Source organism: Sceloporus undulatus, chromosome 1 (genome assembly GCF_019175285.1).
Source record: "Sceloporus undulatus isolate JIND9_A2432 ecotype Alabama chromosome 1, SceUnd_v1.1, whole genome shotgun sequence".
Taxonomy (NCBI): Eukaryota; Metazoa; Chordata; class Lepidosauria; order Squamata; family Phrynosomatidae; genus Sceloporus; species Sceloporus undulatus.
This window is the reverse complement of record NC_056522.1, coordinates 88,304,867-88,329,011: the sequence shown is the minus strand read 5'-3', so window position 1 is coordinate 88,329,011 and position 24,145 is coordinate 88,304,867. Positions and strand designations below refer to the sequence as shown.

Genomic DNA, 24,145 nt, shown 5'->3' with positions numbered 1-24,145 from the left:
CACTCAAGTGGCTCCATTCCTACCTATCAGGCAGATTCCAGATGGTGATGCTGGGGGACAGCTGTTCTTCTAAAAGAGAGCTGACTTCTTGTGTCTCTCAGGGTGCCATCCTTTCCACCATGCTGTTCAACATTTACATGAAGCTGTTGGGCAAGATCATCCGGAGACATGAGTTGCAGTGTTATCAGTACCCTGATGACACCCAAATTTATTTCTCTATGTCTCCAACTGCTGCAGTGACTAAGGATGGCATCTCTCCTCTGGATGCCTGCCTTGAGTCGGTAATGGGCTGGATGAGGGAAAACAAACTCAAGCTGAATCCAGAGAAAACTGAGGTACTTGCGACAGGTGCCTCAAGCCCAGGGATGGAGATTTGTCAACCAGTCATGGATGGGGTCACACTTCACCTAAAGGACGAAGTTAGCAATTTGGGAGTACTCCTGGACTCGCCACTACAGTTGTCATCTCAAGTGGATGCAATGGCCAAGAGTGCTTGATATGCCAACTGCGCCCCTACCTGGACCAAAAGGACCTGGAAGCAGTGGTTCACGCACTAGTAATTTCTTGCCTTGATTTCTGTAACGTGCTCTACATGGGGCTACCCTTGTACCAAGTTCGGAAGCTTCAACTGGGTCAAAATGCGGTAGCCAGATTGGTCACTGGTTCGTCCAGGTTTGACCATATAACACCTGTCTTAAAATCTCTTCACTGGCTGCTGATTAGCTTCTGGGTGCAATACAAGGTGTTGGTTATTACCTTTAAAGCCCTACATGGCTTGGGCCCAAGTTACTTGCAGGAATGCCTCTCCCTACATAATCTGCCCCACACTCTCAGAATAACTGGGAAGAATGTGTTAGAACATCAATCAACTAGGCTCATATTAGCTTCCCAGAGAGCCTTCACAGCAGTTGCTCCAAAATTGTGGAACAGTCTTCCGGAAGAGATCCGTCATATTACCTCCTTGGAGGCATTTAAGAGGGCACCTAAGACGGATCTCTTCTGGTGAGCTTACACATCTGACCTTATGTAAGAGACACCTTCAGACCATTCTATGTATCTACTGCAATACCACTTGACAGTGAGTTAGCTTTTAAGATTAATAGTATTTTTATTGATGCATTTTTATATGTATTTTATTACTGATGTATGTGTTTTAGCGGACTGTAATCTCGCCTTGATCCATCTGGGAGAGGCAGGAAAATATAAATAAATTACTATTATTATTATTATTATTATTATTAGTAGTAGTAGTAGTAATAATGGAACTCATAACTGGTATTTGTTCTACTTGTCACATATATGGCTAATGACTGCTGTTTGGCATGTGGCAGACATAATGGAACAAAGGAATGTTGCAGCTATGTTCTGTAATAAAAATATCAGCAGATTGAAACAAATGACATACAGTGGACTCTTGTTTTATGCTGGGGTTTAGTGCCAAGATCCCCCATGGATAACAAAATCCATGGATGTTCCAGTCCCATTAAATATAATGACATAGCAAAATGGTGTCACTTATAAAAAATGGAAAATCATGGTTTGATATTTGAAATTTATACTTTTTTTGAACATTTTCAAACTGTGGATGCTTGAATCCGTGTATAAGAAATCCATGTATAAGAATGTCTGACTGTATCTCCCAGCTAAAAAAGAGTGGTTGTAGAATTCAGAGGCATCGCTATGTTAATTTAGAATATCAGTATACAAAAGGATCTTGTAACATAGTTTTTTGTGGGTTTTTCGGGCTATGTGGCCATGTTCTAGAAGAGTTTCTTCCTGACGTTTCACCAGTATCTGTGGCTGGCATGTTCAGAGAAACATCTTGTAATATGTATTAACTGCATGAAAGATGTTGCAGCAGAAGCTTTCATAGACTTGATCTACTTGGTCTACTTCCCTTTCCAAAATGTAGCTGTGTGATTGTTAAATGAAAGGAAGATAACACCCACAGTAAAAGGACTGTCCTTTCCAAGGGATATTCTGGATGCTTGACCATTCTAATCTGTTTAGCATGAATAACTTGGTTGAATTTCTTTCATCCAATGAGAAGCATATGAAAAGAACAATTTTTCATCCTGTCAAATGAGAACAACACAAAACGTTGCTTCTTAAATTATTCTTGACCATTTAGAAGATCTTTATTAATTAGAGAAAGCGTGTGTGTGTGGGGTGTGTGTGTGTGTGTGAGATACTAGAATGGGACTCATATAGTCAGAGCTTTTACTACAACCAACATAATCCCTTAACAGCATAACTAGCAGCCATGTTGCCCTAAGGGCTCTAGGACTTGTAGTCCAAAAAAGTAATTTACCCAAATTTTGGACCTATTATAGGAATCTATTGGGGAAGGTGCCCATGAATCTGTATGCCTGCACACAAAAACTCATTGCAATCTGCCACCATCAGGTTCAGCTCAGGGGAAGTCTAATGTCTGTATTAATTGACTGGCTGTTTGATCTTATGCAATTTCTTACTCATACTGCAACCATTGTTTCCAAGGTGAAGTACAAAAATCAATAAAGCAGATCTGGATATCTACATAAATAAGCAAATAAATAATCAGAACCATAAAACAAATAAATTAAAATAAAGCACATGCTAAAACATGGCAGGCAACATATAGGTATCAAATGAAGTTTAGAACTTTATTTTGTTAAAACAAATTTAAAACTCAGCATGGTGACAGTAATAAACTTTTAAAAGCCTGTAAAGTTGAAGCTTTCAGGAGTAGAGTTAAAATCTTTTTTTTTACCCCCTAAGTAGGCCTTAACTTTTTTTTCTTATAAGCATAAATGTGCTTGTAGCTAGGTGGTGATAGGTAAAGGAGATATAGACATATGACATTATCACATGGGAGAAAGGGGGGAAGGAAAAGGTAAAATCTAGATATAATTCGTGGGATTGTGGCAAAGATTTTCAGACAATGTCATGCAAAATCTGGACTTCTCCCAAGAAGAACCAGCAACTGAAGAGTAACAAACCATTTACAGGATATCCCATGAATAACCTTGGCAATACCACAACTGAAGTGTGATTGCAAGTGTGTTAAAGGCAATCACACTTCATTCACGATACTGGGGAAGCGATCTGGACATTTTGAAGGGGCAGGGTTAAACTTTAAATTTTAAATGGCTAAAGGACCAACTGAAATTTACAAGCGCTGTGGGCAGCAGCCAGGGCTATTTACAGTTGAAATGGATAGTGAACCAGTCGGGGAACTTTTTTTCTATTTACAAGCCATTACTGGCAGCATCCAGGGTTATTTAAAATTTAAATGGCTTTGCACTGACCAGCTCAGGGAAATTTAAAATGGAAATGACACACGCGCAAAACAATCATTTCTTATGTTACATTGATTCAGTTGCTGATATGTCTGGAAAGCAATTGCTCAATTCTAGGGCTTTGATTTGCGTTTTCACACAAAATTATGAAAATATAGAGCTATTGTTTCTTTTTCTTTTCATTACCGCACTTGCTGCTGCATTGGCCCTAGTATGATAATCTCCATACAGTTGATAAATCAATCAATAAATAACTAGAGATGGAGTACTGTGCTAAACTAGGCAGAGCTGGAGATATTACATCTGGATGAACATCAATTATGCTTCATGTGGGAGAGACTCAGTTCCCCAAAGACTGCCAAAAACCTACAATGTCTCTCAATGTACTGGATCATGCATTAAGATTTTATACTTGAAGGTGCTTGAAACCACTACCAGATGAAAACTCCCTGTTGGCTGATTCTCTGGGGAAGTATGTGTGCTATGAGTCTGTTAAAAAGATAAAACGTGGGAAAGATTACATTAGCCAAATGTCATTATGGATTTTATACAGTATTTGAAATGATATGAAAAGTTGTCTGAAAAATTTCCAGCCCTCTGTGTTTTGTTTCTGGAAAGAAAGAATTTTAAATTGATGTCTATCAAAAATGCACCCAGAGACTATGGTAATTCATGTATTTTGCATCAAGGATATGCCCGTCTTTCCAAATAATGCCAGAACTTCCACTTATTGATTCAAAACCTGCTACCCCATCCTTCTACTATCCATTTTATAATAGCAATATGTGTAACATTTCTTTGATCTTATTTTTTAATTATTTTTTTCTAAAAAAAGCAAACTGGCTAAATTCTGGAGTCTTTTTAATTAAAAGTTCATCTGGCAATTCTCAGCCAATCACAGCAAAAGGCATCCAGTCTATCCTGAAGATGGGAAGACAAATCTATTTATGGAAATATAGAAATGCAATTGCAATCTAACAAAGTTGTCAAGCTGTGTGCTAGGGAATCACATTTTTAGCCACTCAGAAATTATTTAGGAAAAAATTAAATAATAGTGTGACATACAATATTTGGAAAAAGAAAACATAACTTAAATAATGTATGTATGCAGGAAGCACATTTGTTTATGCATTTTTTAAACAGTGATTTTCTATAATGTATGAATGTCCAGGACCTATGGAATACTAAGGACAGAAAGTGAAAACAATGATATATGTTTGACCTTCTTGCCATTTGTAGAGTCCAGTACAAAACGAATTTAAAAAGAGATAGGAAAATACTAGAGTGTTTTTATTCACTATCCAGAGAGGGAAATTTTGGATTCACATTAAATGCCAAAGGCAGAAATGCCAGTTGTTTTGTCCACCTCAAATATAGTTTCAAAAGATAACACATGTCTAAAACTCTACTACCTGCCATGCAAAACCAATGGGATTTTGTGACTTTGTACCATATTGCTTAACTCTCCTGTCTAGCCTCATAGTCCATTTACTTTTATACACATTTGACCAAACTTGCTAGAATGTCTACTCCAAGATTAATTCTGTTCTTTGGAATAATCTGAATAGGATTTGCACTGACTTTCCTTCTTTACACTGAAAGAAATCTGTGAGAATCATAGAATCATAGGAGATTTTCACATGGGGATGGGATAGGGATGGGATTCCTCCCCTGTCCTTATCCTGTCTGTGATTGGTCAAACCAGTTACACATGAACGTGGGCTGAAAAGCACTTTCAGCTATCATTGTAATAATGGGTTCTTTCGTTATTAGAAAAGATTGGAAATGACAGCTGAAAGCACTTTTCAGCCTGCTTTCATCTGAAAGTGATTTGCGCTATCACATTCACTCGTACTTCCCGAGTGGCTGAATGATGGGTTCAGTGCACTTGCTAGTGAAAATGATTCACACAATCACTTTCACTTGCACTTCCCTGCTGGGTCAAGCACGGGCGGTGTGCTAAAGTCCTTCCTGTGATCAGATGGGAAGGATGGGATGAAGCCAAGACAATGATGCCCTGTGCCTAATATGATCATCTCCATAGAGCTGGAAGAGATCACAAGGGTCATCCTGCCATGCAGGAACTCTTAGTCAATACTTTGCCGATAGATGGCCATCAGCCTCTGTTTAAAGACTTCCAACAGAGGGGACTCCACTACACTCTGAGGGAGTGTGTTCCACTGTCGAACAGCCCTTACTGCCAGGGAGTTCCTCCTAATGTTGAGGTGGAATCTCTTTTCCTGGAGCTTGCATCCATTGTTCTGGGTCCTGTTCTCTGGAGCAGCAGAAAACAAGCTTGCTCCCTCCTCAATATGACATCCCTTCAAATATTTAAACAGGGCTTTCATATCACCTCTTAACTGTCACTTCTCCAGGCTTAACACCCCCAGCTCCCAAAGTCTCTCCTCATGGTTTCCAGACCTTTCACCATTTTAGTCGCTCTCCTTTGGACACATGGCTCCAGTTTCTCAACATCCTTTTTAAATTGTGGTGCCCAGAACTGGACACAGGATTCCTGGTGAGGCCTGACCAAAGCAGAATAGAGTGGCACTGTTACTTCCCTTGATCTAGACACTATACATCTATTGATTTTCTCAATTCCCTAGACACCACAGATTTGAATAAACTACCCAGGGAGACCAATATCCAAAACATGTTATGCCCAAGTTTGTGACAGGGCAACCTGTTTATCCTGAGAGCGTGTAATGAAAACCTCTCCCCCCGTGGACTTATTCAGAGCAGGGCTGACAAAGACATTGAGACACCAAATTTGGTTTTAAACCAATTGTTTACATGCATGTAACAATTATTGAATCACAAAAGTAACACAAACATTGATTATCAAGAGCTCTTTCACTCACACATTCATACATTACTCACACACACTGTCCTTCCGCCAAACATTGATCAGTTGTTCTCAAAGGTTGGGGATGACACTGTTGCCGCAGGGTCTTTATACTTTTTCCTCTCTCTGGCTCTCTTGTAATATTGCAGCCCATTACTCAATTTCCTCTTTTGGGAGGTAAGACAGGCTGTTCCAAGTAACTTGTTCTGTTCAAAGTCTCTCGTTCTGTTCAGAGCACTCCATTGTCCTGTCAGTTCCTCTTCATGGCGACTTCATGGCGATAAGCACCTTCCTGGTCATGGTTCGTCACACCTGGACGGCACCCCGCTTCAGCTTCCAAGTTCCTCAGACTTTCCTCGCCTCAGTTGCCAAATACCTTCATCACATCAATGCTCTGCGTGGAACCATCTTGTTTGGTTCTTCTTTGGTTCTTCACCCCTGGGTTTAAGTCAGAACTCACATATTCGTCTTACAAACACACTACAGAAATAATCCAGTTTGAGATCGCTTTAACTATCCTGGCTCTGTGCTAAGGAATCCTGGTAACTGCAGTTTGTTGTGGCATCAGAGCTGTCTGGCAGGAAAGGCTAAATGTCTCACAAATCTACAGTTCCCAGAATGCCCTAGCATTGAGCAGGGCAGCTAAAGCAGTCGCAAACAGGAATATTTCTGCAGTGTGTTTTGGACCAGAATTAGGCCACCTCACTGATGGAATGTGGATGCAGAATTAGTACTTTTTGGTTCTACTTTGTTGTGTGCCTTCAAGTAATTTCTTATTATCCTAAGGCTATCCTATATTGGGGCTTTCTTGGGAAGATTTGTTTTGAGGGGCTTTGCCTTGGTCTTCCTCTGAAGCTGAGAGAATGTGACTTGCTCAAGGTAATCCAGTGGGTTTCCATGGTCCACTGAGGAGTCAAACCCTGGTCTCCTAGGCCGTTATCACACAATGAAAACTACCAAGCAAACCAATGCCAATCCAATGCCATCCCAAGCCCAATCATGCGTATTCACATTAATTCGCAAGAGATTATCTCACGCAATTGCTGTCATTGCACAGTCATTCTGGGCCCAATCCAGGGTCAATCTAAAAATAGGTAGATTCGGTGAACTAGCGAATTCACAATTCTTATTCCAAGGTTAATTCTCAGGCAATTCGATGTGATGCTGGTGTGGAATGCAAGTTTGCATCGGCCCTGGTATCCCACCCCCCCAGCCTCGAAGGTACCACATATCCCACGCTGCAGGACTGCAATTTTGCACCATTTTTGCTTCCGGTAGTTCTTCTGCTTCCAGTGCTAGCGAGGAGAGGAAAAACAGCTGTTTCCGATGCCACTGGGGAAAGGGCTACTGCAGAATGAATATATTCACGTTTTAACGTATACAGAGCAGTGCATGGTTTGTGCCCCCCATGCTGCTGGAGAAAGGGCACAGAGAGCCATGCAAAGGCAGCTTGTTTGGATGCAAACAAACAAACAAACAAAACAAAACCCAGAACGTAAAGCCCATGGAAATATATATACTTATACACAAATACATATATAGAGATGTTTATATTTCCATATATTTATATGCTCACCCATGTCCATGGCTCGCCCATTGGAAGGGAGGTTATGTGTGCATGCATATGTATGTGTGCACACAAATATATGTCTCTGTGTACGTGTGCTTCCATGTGCCCGTACATATATGCATGGAGAAGAAGAAATGTGAAGCAATCATTCACATGAAACAGGAAGTGGCCCCCCTTTTCATCCCAGAAGTGCAAAGGTTCACGATGCATTCAGAGCCCCAGTGAGCATACACAAGGGTGCCAATTCAAATTGTCAAATCTGCATGGTATGTACTGATGTGATAACTTATTTTGCCATCACTCTGCTTTACCTTTGGAATGACCACAATTTTGCTCTTCATGTGTGATAATTAATCATGTGAATTGACTTACTTTTGATTTGGGTATACTTTCTCTTTCCTTTGGGATGGGGGTACATTTTCCTCGTATGATAATGGCCCTAGTATCCTGTCCAACATTCAAACCAATACACCATACTGGTTTTCCTTTGTTTTACTAGGCATTTTAAAAATGTAGTAGAGGTAGTGTAATCATTGGCCTCTGTATTATTTCATTGGTTGCTATTACTGCTGTTGTTTATTTATGTAATGGTGTCCCAAGAGTTACATATCATATTTTGGCTCCTTCAGCAGAATATTTTTTTCAAGAAAGAAAGAAGAAAGAGAGGAGAAGGAAAGAAGGAAAGAAAGGAAGACAGACATAATACCATGAAGTACAAATTTCATATATGTGACTACTAGAAAAGATGTAAGCACAACACAGCATATTAAAAAGCAGCATAAAGGTGACACATATTTCGCAGAGAGAAAGCCATGGAAAATAACACTATATCAAACATCTCCAAATCTGTGAGCTCATATCTTTGCACAAGGTGTCTTTGCCTTTTCAGAAGTAGGGCAACTATTAACTATTGGATCCAGTGTTCCCAGTGGGATACTATTTTAACTTTAATTTTAACATAATAAACTAAAACAACAGAATCTCCTAAATCAGTTGCAGTGTAGCAAGCAGGTCAACAGCATTGCTCAGTCTGGTATTATTTTAATCTGAAATGACTCAAAACATGTATGCTGTAGATTCAACTGGAAATTCCAGTCTCTATTCATTTCAGTCTTTCATTCCCATTTCCCCCATATTTTGTTTTGTTCTGACAGTTTTTAAGTCAACAGGTTTCTTTTAGTGCAAAAAAAAAAAAATTGCTATAATTTCAGTAGTCATTAAAGAAAATCAAATATTCAAGCATAGAGATTAAAAAAATGTTTTTTTCCAGTAGGAAGCACATTCCTGTGCCTGGGTCTGAAACCTTTCTCTCTGACTCCTATGGCAGGAGAAGGGGGCAGAAATGCCAAGCCCAGGATGGGGGCAGCCTGGAAGGATGCACATGCCCTCCTCCTCTTCCTCCTCCTCCTCCTCCTCCTCCTCTCCTGGGATTTTCTCCCCTCCTAGCAGAAGGGGGAACTTGAGAGAATTTGGAAGGGTGTGCATGCCACCTCCCTCCTCCTTCTATGCTGGACTTTTGGGGAGCAGTTTGGAAGAATGCATACACCCTCCTCTTCCTCCTCCTCTTCCTCTCTTGGGGTTTTAAGACCAGGACAGGAGCAGTTTGGAAGGATGCACATGCCACCCTTCTCCTCTTCCTCTTCCTCATCCTGTCCTGGTTTTTTTCTGACTCCCGGGAGAAGGGAGAAAATGCCAAGACCAGGAGAGCTGTTTGGAAGGGTGTGTGCACCCTCCTCCTCCTCCCCCTCCCCCTCCTCCTCCTCTTCTTCTTCCTCCTCTACTGGGATTTTTGGGAACAGTTTGGAAGGTGTGTGCACCTCTTCTTCTTCCTCCTATTTCGGGATTCCCCCCTTCCAACAAGAGGGAGGAAAAGCCCAGGATGGGAGCAGTTTGAAAGGACACGTGCTCCATCCTCCTCCTCCTCCTCCTATGGTATGTGTGTCTTGTGCCTTAGCCCCCTTGAATGTGGATGGCAGACTGCACTCTGTTCCTCCTCCTCTTCTTCCTGGGGTTTTAAGCACAGGACAAGGGCAGTTTGGAAGGATGCACATGTCATCCTCCTCCTCTTCCTCTTTCTCTCCCTTTCCTAGAGTTTTTCTATCTCCCAGAAGAAGGGGGGAAATGCCAAAACCAGGAGGGGAGCAATTTGGAAGCCTCCTCCTCCTCCTCCTCTCCCTGTCCTGGGACTTTCCCCCTCCCAGCAGGAGAGAGAAAACGCTAAGTTTGGGAGCAGCTGAGAGGGATGCATGCACCATCTTCCTCCTCCTCCTCCTCCTCCTGCTGGGGCTTTAAGCCCAGGACAGGAGCAGTTTGGAAGGATGCACGTGCCCTCCTCCTCCTATTTTGGGATCCCCCTCCCATCCGGAGGGAGGGACGAAAAGCCCAGGATGGGAGCAGTTTGGAAGGACACCTGCTTCCTCCTCCTCCTCCTCCTGGGTGTGTGTGTGTGTGTCTTTTCTCTTGTGCCCCTAGCTCCCTTGAATGTGGAGGGCAGACTACCCTCTCCTCCCGCCTCCTCTGCTCATCCACACCAATACACCACACTGTGTGACTGGGGAGGTGATGAAGGGCTGGCGCTGAAGCTCAGCCCAAAAGGAGCCCCCCTGCCTCCCTCTCTCCCTCCCTGTCTTCCTTTCTGGTGGCCCTGGGTGGCGCGGGGAGGCAGAGGCATGCCTTGCCGTCCCTATAAATACAGCTGGACTGCAGGACCAGGATCAGAGGCGGCAGAGTAAAGGCTTGCCTGGCCTTTCTGCCGTAGAGAGGAGGGAGCCGAGGAAGGCGCCTGGGCTGACCCGTCCCCCGCCGCCCCTTGCTCTCATCCCTGCGGTAAAAGGAGGTGGAAGCGAGAGGGCAGTCGCGGACAACCCATCATCCCCTTCCCCATCGCCTGGGCCACAGTCGGCCACAGGGACATGTGAGCAAGCAAGGAAGCAAGCAAGGAAGGAGCAGACTGCCTTGGGATCCAGGTAGGTCTTGCTTGAACTTGACTCTGCCCAAAGCCACCAAGGTAAAGAGCCAGGCGAGAGAGACACCCCGTGCTTCCCTTTCAGACATTTTCTGGGCATTGGGCTGGAGCGCAGGGCGAGCAGGTGATTCGAGCCCCTTCTTCTCAGAGGGTGCATCTGCACTGCAGGAATAACCCGGGTTGAGAGCACTTGAACTGCCATGGCTCCATGCTATGATATTTTGGGGATTGTAGTTTGTTGGCAGTTCAAGCACTCTCAACCCGGGTTATTCCTGCAGTGCAGATCCAGCCATTGCCTTTTCTTTCTGTCCCTTTGCATTTTCCCCATCCTTTAGAGAAGAGATGGGGGGGGGGGGGGGGTGCGATTGGAAATCTGCCTTGCAATAGAGGCAAAAACCCCTCCAACCACCAGCGCATCAGCCGACCAGCCTCCAAAGCCCTTTAGATAAGATGGGGAAGAGAAGCTGCAGCAACCGTATGTATGTGTGTCCTGGATGCATGGTTTCAGGGATTGGAGAGAGGGGTGAAGTGGGAGCCTGCTGGGTAAAGATGGGTGCAAAAGGTGGGGGCAAAGGGTGGGAGAACTTTGGGGGGCGATGGGCTTTGCCCTGCCAGCCCTGGGATGCTGCGAAGGGAGGCGGGAGCGCCTTGGGTACCGGTTTTCCAGGGCTGCTGTCCAGGGTGCTGAAATCCCTGCCAATCCCTCGCCGTGCAACAGGGAGCAAACGTCCCCTGTCATTCCAGCTGTGAATGATCTCCAGCCTTCTAAAATCGCATTAAAACTACTTAAACTCCGGCAGCCACCTCTCCTGCCCCAAAGTCTGTATGGAAAGCCAGCGGTGCTCAGAAAAAAGCACATCAGGACTTTGCCTGCGGTTGCCGTAGTAACTAATATGTCTTTACCAGGGCTGGCATAGTTGTGTCTCTTGTCGGACTGCTGCTTTCTCACCTTTTCCCAAAACCAGAGATTAATCTACCCCTGGATGTTTTTTAAAAAAATATTCTGGTTTGACCTTTCAATGACATTTCTCTTTTCCTGAGCCTTTTCCCTCCTCTCTTTCTCCTGCTGTGGAAACCGGTGTGGCTAATCGGAAAGCCTTGATAGAAAGATGAAGAAAACAGACAGATAGGCAAATTGATCAATCGATCTGATCAAGCGACCTCTGCTCCTTATGGAAACCTGTAGAGGTTTCTCCTGCCCCATATTCAGGTTGCAGGGGAAGCCAACTTGCCTTCCATGTAAAGGGTGTACTCAAGGAGGCACAAGGAGGTGGCAGAGCCTGGATGTGATTAATGAATTGCACAGGGGTCTGCTTATGAATTACAACAATCTTTGTCGTGATTTTCTATGTGTGGAATGGATGCATCTTTTTATCATGTTATATATAAGAAATCTGTAAATGTGATATCTCAATTTCAAATGATGTATATCTGTGTCCAGCCCATGGTTTATTTCCTTGAAATTTACATTTGAGAAGGACGTGCTCTATGGGGCCTGGTTGACTTTGTAGCCTACAAATATTTTACACAAGTGAAGAAAGATAAAGAAAGCCATCTTTCCATAGCTCTGCTGGGACCGACTACTGATGCTCTCTGTCCTTTCTTCTTCTTGTCAACAGGCTGCAATTCACTTCTGCAATGACTTCTGTTGCCCGTTCAGGCTATTTGCTTTAAGACCACGTTGTAATGGGATTTATAGGCACTTAAGGAGTGGACCAGTGTAGAGCATCTGCTCTGTTCTTCATGTCCTTAACCATGTGTAGGCAGGAAGAGCCTCTGAAACTGGTCACCTGGCTTTGGATGACTTCCTGCAACAAAATGATTGGGGTGCTACTGGTCTTCTTCCCTGCAATCCTTCTGGATATGGAGTTCCTCCCCAAGAATACTGGCAGGAAGGTTTTGATCTCTGGTGCTTCTGCCCAAAGATCAGTAGCCAGAATGGATGGTGATGTCATTATTGGAGCCCTCTTTTCGGTCCATCACCAACCCCCAGCCGAGAAAGTCCCTGAAAGGAAATGTGGCGAGATCCGAGAGCAATATGGCATCCAGAGAGTCGAGGCCATGTTTCACACTCTGGATAAAATTAATTCAGACCCATTTCTGCTGCCCAACATCACACTAGGCAGTGAAATCCGAGATTCCTGCTGGCACTCCTCAGTGGCCTTGGAGCAGAGTATTGAATTTATCAGGGACTCCTTGATCTCCATCCGAGATGAGAAAGATGCTCTCGGCCGCTGCCTACCTGATCCTTTGTATCACCACCAGGTCAGGGCCAAGAAACCCATTGCTGGTGTTATTGGTCCAGGTTCCAGTTCTGTGGCCATCCAAGTTCAAAATCTGCTCCAACTCTTTGATATTCCCCAGATTGCTTATTCAGCAACCAGTATTGACTTGAGTGACAAAACTTTGTACAAATATTTCCTGAGAGTAGTCCCATCTGATATTCTGCAAGCCCGAGCCATGCTTGACATAGTCAAACGTTACAACTGGACATATGTATCCGCTGTCCATACTGAAGGTAAGTATATAAAAAAAATCCTGCTTTTATTTGCTTCTGGAGACTGTTCGTGTGCAATGCATTTTGCGGTCTTTGAATCAAACTTAACTCTGAGAGGAGCATAATGTTGTTCTCATTTTGTAAAAACTAAAACTGGGAAATAGTGACTTGATAGCCAAAGTCTGTGACTAGGCAAGACTTGAATCAACATCTCCTTGGTTCAAGTCAAAACGATTTGACCATACTAGATCAACACGATACTTGTGGCCTTTGTTCTTAACTTGATTTTGAACCAGTCCCTTTCTTATAACTATGGACAATATCCAGCACACATTCCTAAGGTATGTACAGCTGACTGAAATGTATTGTATAACAAGTGCATTTTGTCTTCTGTTCCGATATTTTAGCTTTTCAGTCTATTGTTCATGATCTTTTAATAGAGAAATGACAGATGCTATGCTGCAATTGGGTTTTTTTTTTGTTTGTTTGTTTTAAACACTTGCTTGGAAATATTGATCTCAACACTAGAGAGACAAGCTACTGATAATCTTTTAATTGATGTCTACCCTTCTCACAGATAATAAACGGAAAGAAATTTATATTTCCTAAAGAGTATCTAACCACAACAAGTGCATACCTCTCCTAAATCCATGATCTTATGATGGAACTATTGTGTATATAGTCTGAAGATTGGGATTTATTTGGGAACAAAGACACATCTAATATTATGGTGCTACATTTTGTTCAGACCAACCTTGTTATCCTCCTCCTCATAGAGAGAGAATAATTCTGTCTTCAAACAGTCTTTCATTTCCAATTAAATAGGTAGCAGATGTGAAAATCAACAGGCAAAGTTAATAATGACACAGACAAATCATTCCCAAGGAAAAAGTGCTGGTTCAGTAATGAAGTTTATAGATTTTCAATGAGGCAAGGCTTGCAGTCTTGCCTTGGGAGGAAAAAAAAACCCCTTTGCTTCTAATGTCAGTTGCATTTTTACTCCGGTGAAGACTACACACTCACATTCACCCTCGCTCACACATGTATATAGATCATACACACACATACATATGTTGAGCCTTGGAAACCTGTTCTGTGTAGACACTAAAGTTCTTCAAATATGAGTGCCAAAATATTGCTACTACATATTTCATAAAATGAAATAATGTCAGCAAAGATCTGTTATTAGACAAGTACAGAGAAGGTGCTTTGTGGAATTATCACATAACATTACTTGCCGGTGATGCAAGCAATAAGTTTAATTCACTGTAGTGAATGAATTGTAATGGGAGGTTATGAGGACCTGCAAGTATTAATTTATAACTACTCCATGATGAGAAGCTTACAAATAATTATAGTTGCCTATAAAAATATGTCTTACATCACAACGTCTGGTCAAGTTGATGAACACTGTCTCTTTATCTGAAAACTAGGTGCTGAGTTTACAATTTATTATTCTGAATTTCCTTTTACACTAAGGTTTACAACATCCTTTTGTCAGAAATAATACATTGTTGTATAATTTGTGTGTGTGTGTGTGTCCAGATTATATTAGCATAAAACAAATCACAAGTAAAAGCTATCTTAATGAAATATGGAAGCCTTCTTTAAAGCCTTGAGTGATTTGATTTAGGATGGCATTAGTCCCCCTCCTTTAAGAAGAGCCAGTGTGGTGTAGCGGTTTGAGCATTGGACTATGACTCTGGGGACCTGGGTTCAAATTCCTTTTTGGCTATGGAAACCCACTGGGTGACTTTGGTCAAATCACACGCTCTCCGCTTCAGAGCATGGCTATGACAAACCCTCTCTGAAGAAACTTGCCAAGAAAACCAGCCTTAGGGCTGCGATAAGTTGTAAATGACTTGAAGGCACACAACACAACACATAGTCCCATTAAAGATGGAACAGCCTATTTCTGAAATATTGGAACTGGGAATAATTTTTATTGCTATTCCTTTTGTGACACCTTTGGAATGGAAATTGCAGTCTACTCCAATTGTCCATGCCCCTGAACTTGAACCACAAAATGTATTGTAAATGTAGATCTCTCTTTGATAAGGGAAGGTAAAGCTTATCATAAATTTATGATATGTGTTACTTCACCCTCAAAAGCAAACAAGCTAACAATATTATCAGTTAATACATGCTCTGTAGGGCATGCATGTGTAGGCTTTACTATCCATTCCACTTACTGCTTCTTCTTCTTCTACTACTACTACTACAAAAATCCCTTTAATGGCTTTTCTTTTGAGTAAAAATAGTCCTTTTAAAAAAAAATACTCTACAAAAGGATCACCACCATCCATCATGATATTTTTGGATTGTTTTTTATCAACTCACTCAAGAACATGCTGGCTTCTCAATCTGTTGTCACAAAATGATCACAGATAAATCTGCTGTATAGACTTTTCATTCACACGCAATAAGTAAGCAGTGTGCAGCCTGTTCCTATGAATGTTTAAACTCCAATGTGATCTCTATATAAGCATGACTAGGAACTCAGCTAAGCTTAGTACAATAATGTCACTTGATGGGAGGTGTTCTCCACTCTCCAAACTTCCAAAAACAATGTGACACACTTTTCTATGATATAAATATGAAGATCTAGATAATACAATGTGTAGTTTCTTGACTTTGTGTGTGCGTGAGAGGGGGGGGTAAAGAGAAGATCAGAAATACTTCTGGAAAGAACAAGAATGGATTTACCACCTTTCACTTTGAAGTCATATGGGTTCTCTTGCTTATTCACTGTACAATGAGCAGAAAATATCCATTAGTATCTAAAAATGTCTCATTTTTTTAAAGTCATACTGCCATTTCCATAGTTTTATTCTAGAAGCAGCCTAATGGACAAGTGGTATGGAAGGGCCATTGATTTGCTAATTTCAGTAAATTCAGCAGCAACCTTGGGTCAAGCAACATAAATACTGAATATTTTTTAAGAAGTTAAAGGCGATTTGGGGAGGGGGGATTGAATCACAGCTATAGTGCTAGGAAATAGGGCTTAATCCTCTTTCCCATGCTGTTTTATTCATCCTGTTCCCATCCACAAACTGCTAGTTGCTCAGTACACAGATAAACTCTGAAGATCTGTGTCCCCTCCAGAAAAGTCAAATAGCTTTGGTAGCCAGTTTAGACTGGGGGAAAACTTCACCCTCCTGCTTCACCTGTACTACAGTTCTAACCTGATTTGGGACCTCTACGGTTGTTATTAGATGCTAAAGAAGTGCTATATCCACAGATCTAATACCTTCAGTACATATTGATGTAACTGAACTGAACACTTCTGGCTTATTTCTTCAGAAAAACTGCTCAGTCTAACGTTGATGTAGCTTGTAGTTAGAAACAGTATGTTTACCACCATGTTAAATTTCATCATAGTGAGTCCTATGCATAGAAATAGACTTTTCACACATGGGGCTAGCATGCACATTTATGTCAAAGTAACTCCAAATTTTGTCTTGCCATAAGTCAGCAACAACTTTAATGCGCGCACACACACACACACACACACACACACACACGGCCAATTATATTTATGCCTTTATTTGATTTATATCCCCCTTTCTCCCAGCCCTGAGACTCAAGGAGACTCACAAACAAGGTTACAACAAATATAATAATAATAATAATAATAATAATAATAATAATAATAATAATAATTTATATTTTCCTGCCTCTCCCAGATGGATCAAGGCGGGATTATAGTTCACTAAAATACACATAAAACACATCAATAAAAATAAAGTAATAATTAATATTAAAACTAGGTCATCATCAAGTGGGATGCAATAGGGTTATACATCAATCAAAGGATGGGGAGTGTCTCTTATACTAGGTCAGTTGGGTAAGCTCACCAGAAGAGTTCTGTCTTAAGTGCCCTCTTAAATGCCTCCAAGAAAGCAATAAGACGGATCTCTTCTGGGAGACTGTTCCATAGTTTCAGAGCAGCTGCAGTAAAAGTTCTTTGGGAAGTCAATATTAACCTAGTTGACTGATAGTCTAACACGTTCTTCCCAGTTGTTCTGAGAGTGCAGAACAAATTATATAGGGAGAGGCGTTCCCGCAAATAACACTGGCCCAAACCATGTAGGGCTTTAAAGGTAATAACCAACATCTTGTATTGCACCCAGAAGCCGTGTGCTGGAAGAAACAATGGCACACATGCCGCCGCGAGCACAAGCCCCACTACTTGTAATGGGGCTTGAACATACACATTTTTTGTTTTACATGGAGGGGTCTGGAACGGATCCCCCGTGTAAAACAAGGGCGCACTGTATAATATCGAAACACAGTTGAATTAAAAGCAGTTTAAACAGTCATCAATAAAAAGTTCAGTGCCCACTGTTAAAGTGCTGCTTCCTTAGCAGTCAAAGAATTGCCAAAGGCCTTTGTGCACCATGATGGAACACAAAGGTCTTTTTTTACTGGCAGAAACACAGAAAGGAGGTCAGCATACCCCTTCTTGGAAATGAATTCTGTAGAATGTAAGCAGGCAATGAGAAAGCAATGGGGTCTGGACCCCCCCTTCCGTTAGATACAATGAATGGTGCATGCTGCTGCACCGCCACGCCCAAGCCCCATTATAATGGTGGCACTTAGTCTGGACCCCCCCCCCCTTTCCCAAAATCCTGGCTACATCCCTGCCTTACGGCGATTGATTTTGGCTTGGACGCCGGTAGATGTGTGCAGCATCCTTAAACCAGAATCCTTTCAAGGGATTATGCTCATGTAAATATAATTGCATGAACAGATACACTTTCACAGAGTTTGTGTAAGTGTAGTCCCTATTGCATCCAATGATTTCTGAATCTCACACAAACACATCTCTCTGTCTCTGTCGGTCTGTCTGTCTGTCTGTTTGTCTCTCTCTCTCTCTCTCTCTCTCTCTCTCACACACACACACACACATACATGTTAGACTGCATTGGTAGGGAGCTACTAACCATTGTTCAACAAGTGAGAGTAAAGCCTGGGAACCCATTGTGGAACAAATTGTGCAATCATGGGATCCAGTCTTATGATGCTGGCACATATTTACGCTGTACTGGAAGTGTGTAGGATGGAACACGCTCCCTCAGAGTGTGGTGGAGTCTCCTTCTTTGGAAGTCTTTAAACAGAAGTTGGATGGCAATCTGTTGGGGATGCTTTGATTGTGAGTTCCTGCATGGAAGGGGGTTGGACTGGATGACCCTTGTGGTCTCTTCCAACTCAATGATTCTATGATTCTAGGATCTTGATCTTAAAAGAAATTCTTGCCTCAAAGGCTTGTAAAATCAATGTCTACGTTGGTCATAATGCTTGTTGGCAAGTCAAATGCCTCTCATCCACAAAGATCAGACATCACACCAATAGTGTGAAAAACACTTCCATGATTATTTAAGTCACATGTGCGAGAACTGTCTAGAAAGAATGTTAATTAGCCAAGGTGGTAAAATTTGACCTCTCCATAACATCGTAAATAGAATATTATTAGATACTTTCCAGGCTGAAGGAGGAAGCCATCTTATTTGTGGGTCCTTCCACACTATGCAATTCCATGTTAATTGCCATGGTTCCATCTTCTGGAACCCTAGGGTTATAGTTTGGGGAGCCCTAGAATTATAAATGCTCCTCCCTAAACCACAGATCCCAGAATTCCATGGCATAGAACTATAGCAATTAAAGTAGAATCATAGTGCTATAATTGTGTAGTGTGAAAGGACCCTTAGTGATGTGCTAATGCAATTCACAATCTAGCAAAATAGAAGGATTTTTGGTTTGAGTATAACTGAATACTAGGCTGACTTTGAACTCAACTCCTTGTCCACATATGTTTTGATGGTAACCAGTCCTTTTGCACAGATCGAGCCTGTGATTCCTTTATGAATCCTTAGGTATTGGTTGTGTTCTTTGAATTCTGCCACATTCCAGTGCTTTCTTCCTATGGTCCATCCCAATAGAAGGCTACTTCTGATGTGTGTGTGTGTGTGTGTGTGTAATATGGAGAAGCAGCCATACTGGAACATATATGAAAACATTATGTTTAAAAATATACTGGTCGAGTCTCACTTATCCAAAATGCTTAGGACCATTAATAATAAGAATAAGAATAAGAATCTGAGGTGTTTGGGATTTTGGATTTATTTATTTATTTGCATTTTGGATTACCTGTATTTGCATATACATACATAATAAAATATCTTGGAGATGGGACCCATCTAAAAACAAAATTCATTCCTGTTTCGTATATACCTTATACCCATAACCTGAAGGCAATTTTATATAATATTTTTGATAATTTTGTGCATGAAAAAAGTTTGTGTACATTGAAACATCAGAAAGCAAAGGTGCCACTATCTCAGTGACCCATGACAAAAGTTTTGGGTTTTGGAGTCTTTAAGATTTTGGAATTCTAGATAAGAGACACTCAACCTTTACATGTTAGTTTGGGATGTAACAGTTGCATCAATATTGAAGAAAAAATAAAATAAAAAATTCCTGCAAACATATGAAACCTATATTGCAGCTCATGCTTTTGAATTGTCTGAAGGCACATTATGCAGCAACCTTGCCGATCCAGTGTTTGGTCCAAAGATTACCTATGTACAATATCAACAGTTTTCATATTACTTTATTTGGGAGCAATGAGATCTACATAAAATAAGAGACACAGGACTCTATTGTGCAAGTGTACTTCTGCTTGTGTGATGGGGCCACTGTATTTCTGTGTCCCTTGTTCACTCTCTGAAGCTTTGTAATGTCTTCTGGAGGGGCCACCAACTCTTTGGAATAGATTTGGGAGGCGTACCAAGGGAGGCATGAATTGGAATATAGATTTCATATCTCACATGAACTTTGCAGAAAAGCATCAGTATTACATGCCTCCCAAATCTATGTCTTCCTTCAGTAAATGGACACCATTGGATATACCTTGACTTCTACAAAATAAAGTATAGGTATGAAATAAGTAAATAAATCTATCCTCTCATGATAGCCTTAATTAACCCTTAATTATATTCACATATGGGAGCAATCCGTAGAGGAGAATATTGACTTTGCTTCTCCAATAGAGATATTTCAAGAAAGGTAGGTTCCATCTCCTAATGATAGGCTTGGCTTGGTAAAATGCATGCAAACATTTTTGTGTGTGCTGGAAAAGGACTTATACATTCACTTTCAGAAATCTATAATGACAAAAGTATCTCTGTACATTTACTTTAAACTTGTACAAATGTATGGTCATTGCTCAGAGGGCACAAGGGGTCCAGTCTCTAAGCCCAGGTGACCTATCACAAGCACATTTTCTATCCTTTTACATTTTTCTTTAAGTAAAAGTGCAACGTCATTTGGACAGAAAGGAAATGGCTCACAAAAAGCCTCTTCATGTTCATGGCACATGTGTATCTTATGATATTCCTTCCACACCCTCAACAAAAATATATAATCATACCAAAATTGTCACTACACGGGGTTATAAAGTCAAGAGAAATCACAGACAGCTTCTCTTGCCAAGTTATCATGTGGCTTTGTCCTGCAGCTGCACATCGGGGAGTGCGTTATTTCTGAAGGAAGCAACAGTCAAGTAACAAAGCTATGCATCTGTCTGTGCAAATGCCTGTCACCAGGCAACTTAGCTCTAAGGCATTTTAATTTATAAGTGCTGGCTGTATTTTAAAGGAAATATCCTGAGAGCATGCCTTCTCTCAGGTTATATTCAGACATTTGCCTGCATTTTGTACTAACCTCCTCACTTAATGAGTACGGTTATATATGGAATTAGTATTCCTTAACTTGTTTTTGCAGTAGTATAGGCCACCATTTTGCTCTTATGTAGATGGGTACATTTGCAATGCATTCATATTAGTGGGTGTGTTTCCTGATGGTTGTAAATGGACATGTTACAGGGAGACAATGGAGATGGACAAATTCTGTTAATTTTACAGTTGGCCCTCCACATTTTCAGATTTGACTTTTGTGGATTTGATTATTTGTGGTTTTGATTAAAATGTTCTCTCTAGGAATCACTAGGTCCTCCAGCACACATCTACCAGAAGTTGACCATAGAGTTGTATTGGAGAACCTAAAAGTTCCTAGAGAAAATATTTCCCTAGGCATGTGTAGGTCCTCCAGCATGATTCTGTGGCCAACCTCTGGCAGATGTTGATCATAGAGTTGCACTGGAGGACCTGGACATTCCTAGAGAGGTAATAAAAAGAATAGGTTTTTTTTTAATTTGCAGCATTTCTACATTCACTGGGGTCCTGTGCCCCTAACCCTGGCGAATGTGGAGGGGCCACTATAAGGTCTTTCTTTCTCATTTACTTCTAGTCTTAAGTTTTCGTCCTCTTTCCACATCAGTCTGTGCTTTTTTTTAAGGTCCACCTGAAAATTTAAGCAGATATTTATGCAGATTTCCTCTTATATATTCCTTCTTGTGTATGTTTTTAGCTTTGCCAGATATATACTGTATATATGTTATTTCCAATGGCTTTGCTGACTACAGTGCAATTTTGTACAGTATTTTAATGAATAGACACACTTCTGTATACACATTTTCACACAATTGTTTGATCAGAGTACTGCATTGCAAAATCTGAATAGGAATCTGACTGAAGAGTAACTGTTTTGAGTCACAATACACACTAGTTTGAAAAGTGTAAGAAAAGTAGAATGAAATGTAGTTCTCTCCATCATTCATACATAAAACCGCTGGACAATGAAAAGGCTTGGAGAAGTCATCTGAAATAAAGTGGCACAAGGATTGTTTGCTAGATATAGGGAAGATGGATACCTGGGGAGATCTAGACAAGAACACCAAAGGCACAAAATGGAGAGAAGGTAAGATGTCCCAAAACACTTTGTTTCAGGATCTCACTCAATATGGTATTTTATTAGTCATATTGGCAGTCCCAACAACACTATGAGAGCAGTCAATATTTTTATACTTGATTTTAGCATTGAATTTGTTTTTATTATTGTAGTAATTTAACTCTATTTTAATATACTATTTTTGTGTGTTTTTAACTGTATGGTGTTGTGTTTTTTTTAATGTTGTAAGCTGCCCTGAGTCCCAGCCTTGGGAGCAGGGCAGGATATAATAATAATAATAATAATAATAATAATAATAATAATAATAATAGGCTGAACTTGGAAACATTAGCTTTAATGCTAACTTTAGTTGGAATTACTGTAACTTTAGTGTGAATTCAAAGGTCAATTTATTCACTCAATATTATAAAATGAATGTATTGTGTTAATCTTTAGAAATGTATATTTTACTTTTAAATGAAATAAACTAATAACAGTTACTAAAAGGGCCAATCCCCCAGTTATCCCCAAAAGTAACAATTTAAAGTGTGATGAAATGTTAATTATTACTCAGTCCTTTACCATTGTGAATAATAAAAAAATGCTTAAATAATATTTTTTACAATGTTGTTAAAATTATAATGAAAAACGAATTACTTTTTAGCAAATTATGTCCAAGTTCTGCTGTTAGGATATGCTGAAGGTGCTTATATAACACTGGAGACTAGAATTGCTAGCAATAATTGTGAAATAGGAGGAAATATGAAGGAGATATTTTCCCCTGTCATTTTCTGAAGTAGCTAAAAACACTATCTTCAAGTGTGGGGCTATAACAATCCACTACTACCACTGCCATTTTTCCATTGACTGTAAGGAGAAAGGGGAAAGCTCTGCAGGCAGAAAAACAATCTATTGTCATTGCTATTGACTCGTTTTAGAGCCCCTTCTCCGAACAGCTGCTGCTTTATAGTCATGGGTAGACTCAGATGAATATCTGATGTGATGAGGCCACTATAACTGATTATGATTCTAGACTCATTATCAGAGATGCTTGAACACCCTGACATGTCACAGGCATATGCTGACACAGCAGCTGACAATTATAATGGCCAAGATCCTACATATGCTCATAGCTCCACATAAGCAGTTCCACATCCTATCATGGCCCAGCATCTATCAAGCTCCAGGGAGGGCCCTTGTCTACCAAAGAAAGGAAGTGGTGGTGGGGGGGGGGGGGGAAGATGATATACTATAGAAAAGCAGCTGGTTTCAGCTCATTTGGAGGGAATTAAAAATGAAGGTTAGCTCTCAGATGGAGTGTGCACACCTTCTCTTTTCCCCTAGGAGCTTAGAGCTACCAAATCTTCATGGTCTGGATTCTCCTCTTCTTTCCTTCTTCTCTAGTATGAAGGAGTAGGAGCAGGAGGCCAATTCAATTTTAGGCTACATCAATAGAAGTATAGTGTCTAGATCAAGGGAAGTAATAGTGCCACTTTATTCTGCTTTGGTCAGGCCCCACCTGAATATTGTGTCCAGTTCTGGACACCACAATTCAAAAAAGATGTTGAGAAAATGGAGCGTGTCCAAAGGAACAACTTAGGGAGCTGGGGATGTTTAGCCTGGAGAAGAGAAGGTTACGAGATGATAAGATAGCTCTATTTAAATATTTGAAGGGATGTCATATTGAGGAGGGAGCAAGCATGTTTTCTGCTGCTCCAGAGAACAGGACCTAGAACAATGGATGCAAGCTACAGGAAAAGAGATTCCACCTCAACATTAAGAGGAACTTCCTGACAGTAAGGGCTGTTCGACAGTGGAACACACTCCCTCGGAATGTGGTGGAGTCCCCTTCGTTGGAAGTCTTTAAGCAGAGGCTATCTGTCAGGGATGCTTTGGTTGAGAGTTCCTGCATGGCTGGGGGTTGGACTGGATGGCCCTTGTGGTCTCTTCCAACTCTATGATTCAATGATTCTATGATCTCCTCCTAGGCCTTTACAGGCACAAAGACAAGAGAATAGCCCTCTGTGCTCTGTCCAAAAAGGGGCTCTACACACATTAGCTACTATCAGGATGCTGACCTATATGTGTAGGTGAACCAGGGCTCACAGCATCAAAGTATCTATATTTTTTATAGGCATAGATCATGACATTATCAGTCACATGCCACTCAGGGACAACCAATGGAGCTCTCCAAGGT

General features: G+C 41.1%; 1 protein-coding gene across 2 annotated transcripts in view; it reads left to right on the top strand.

Annotated features, from left to right (window-relative positions):
- The first annotated feature begins 10,352 nt into the window (after nt 1-10,352).
- GRM1 (glutamate metabotropic receptor 1) overlaps nt 10,353-24,145 on the top strand; it is a 267,824-nt gene continuing 254,031 nt past the window's right edge. For both annotated transcript variants that reach the window (XM_042446117.1, XM_042446118.1), the window contains exons 1-2: nt 10,353-10,662; nt 12,281-13,179. In XM_042446117.1, the coding sequence (XP_042302051.1) occupies nt 12,405-13,179 (775 nt within the window). In that variant the 5' untranslated portion in view covers nt 10,353-10,662; nt 12,281-12,404. The remainder of the gene's footprint in view (nt 10,663-12,280; nt 13,180-24,145) is intronic.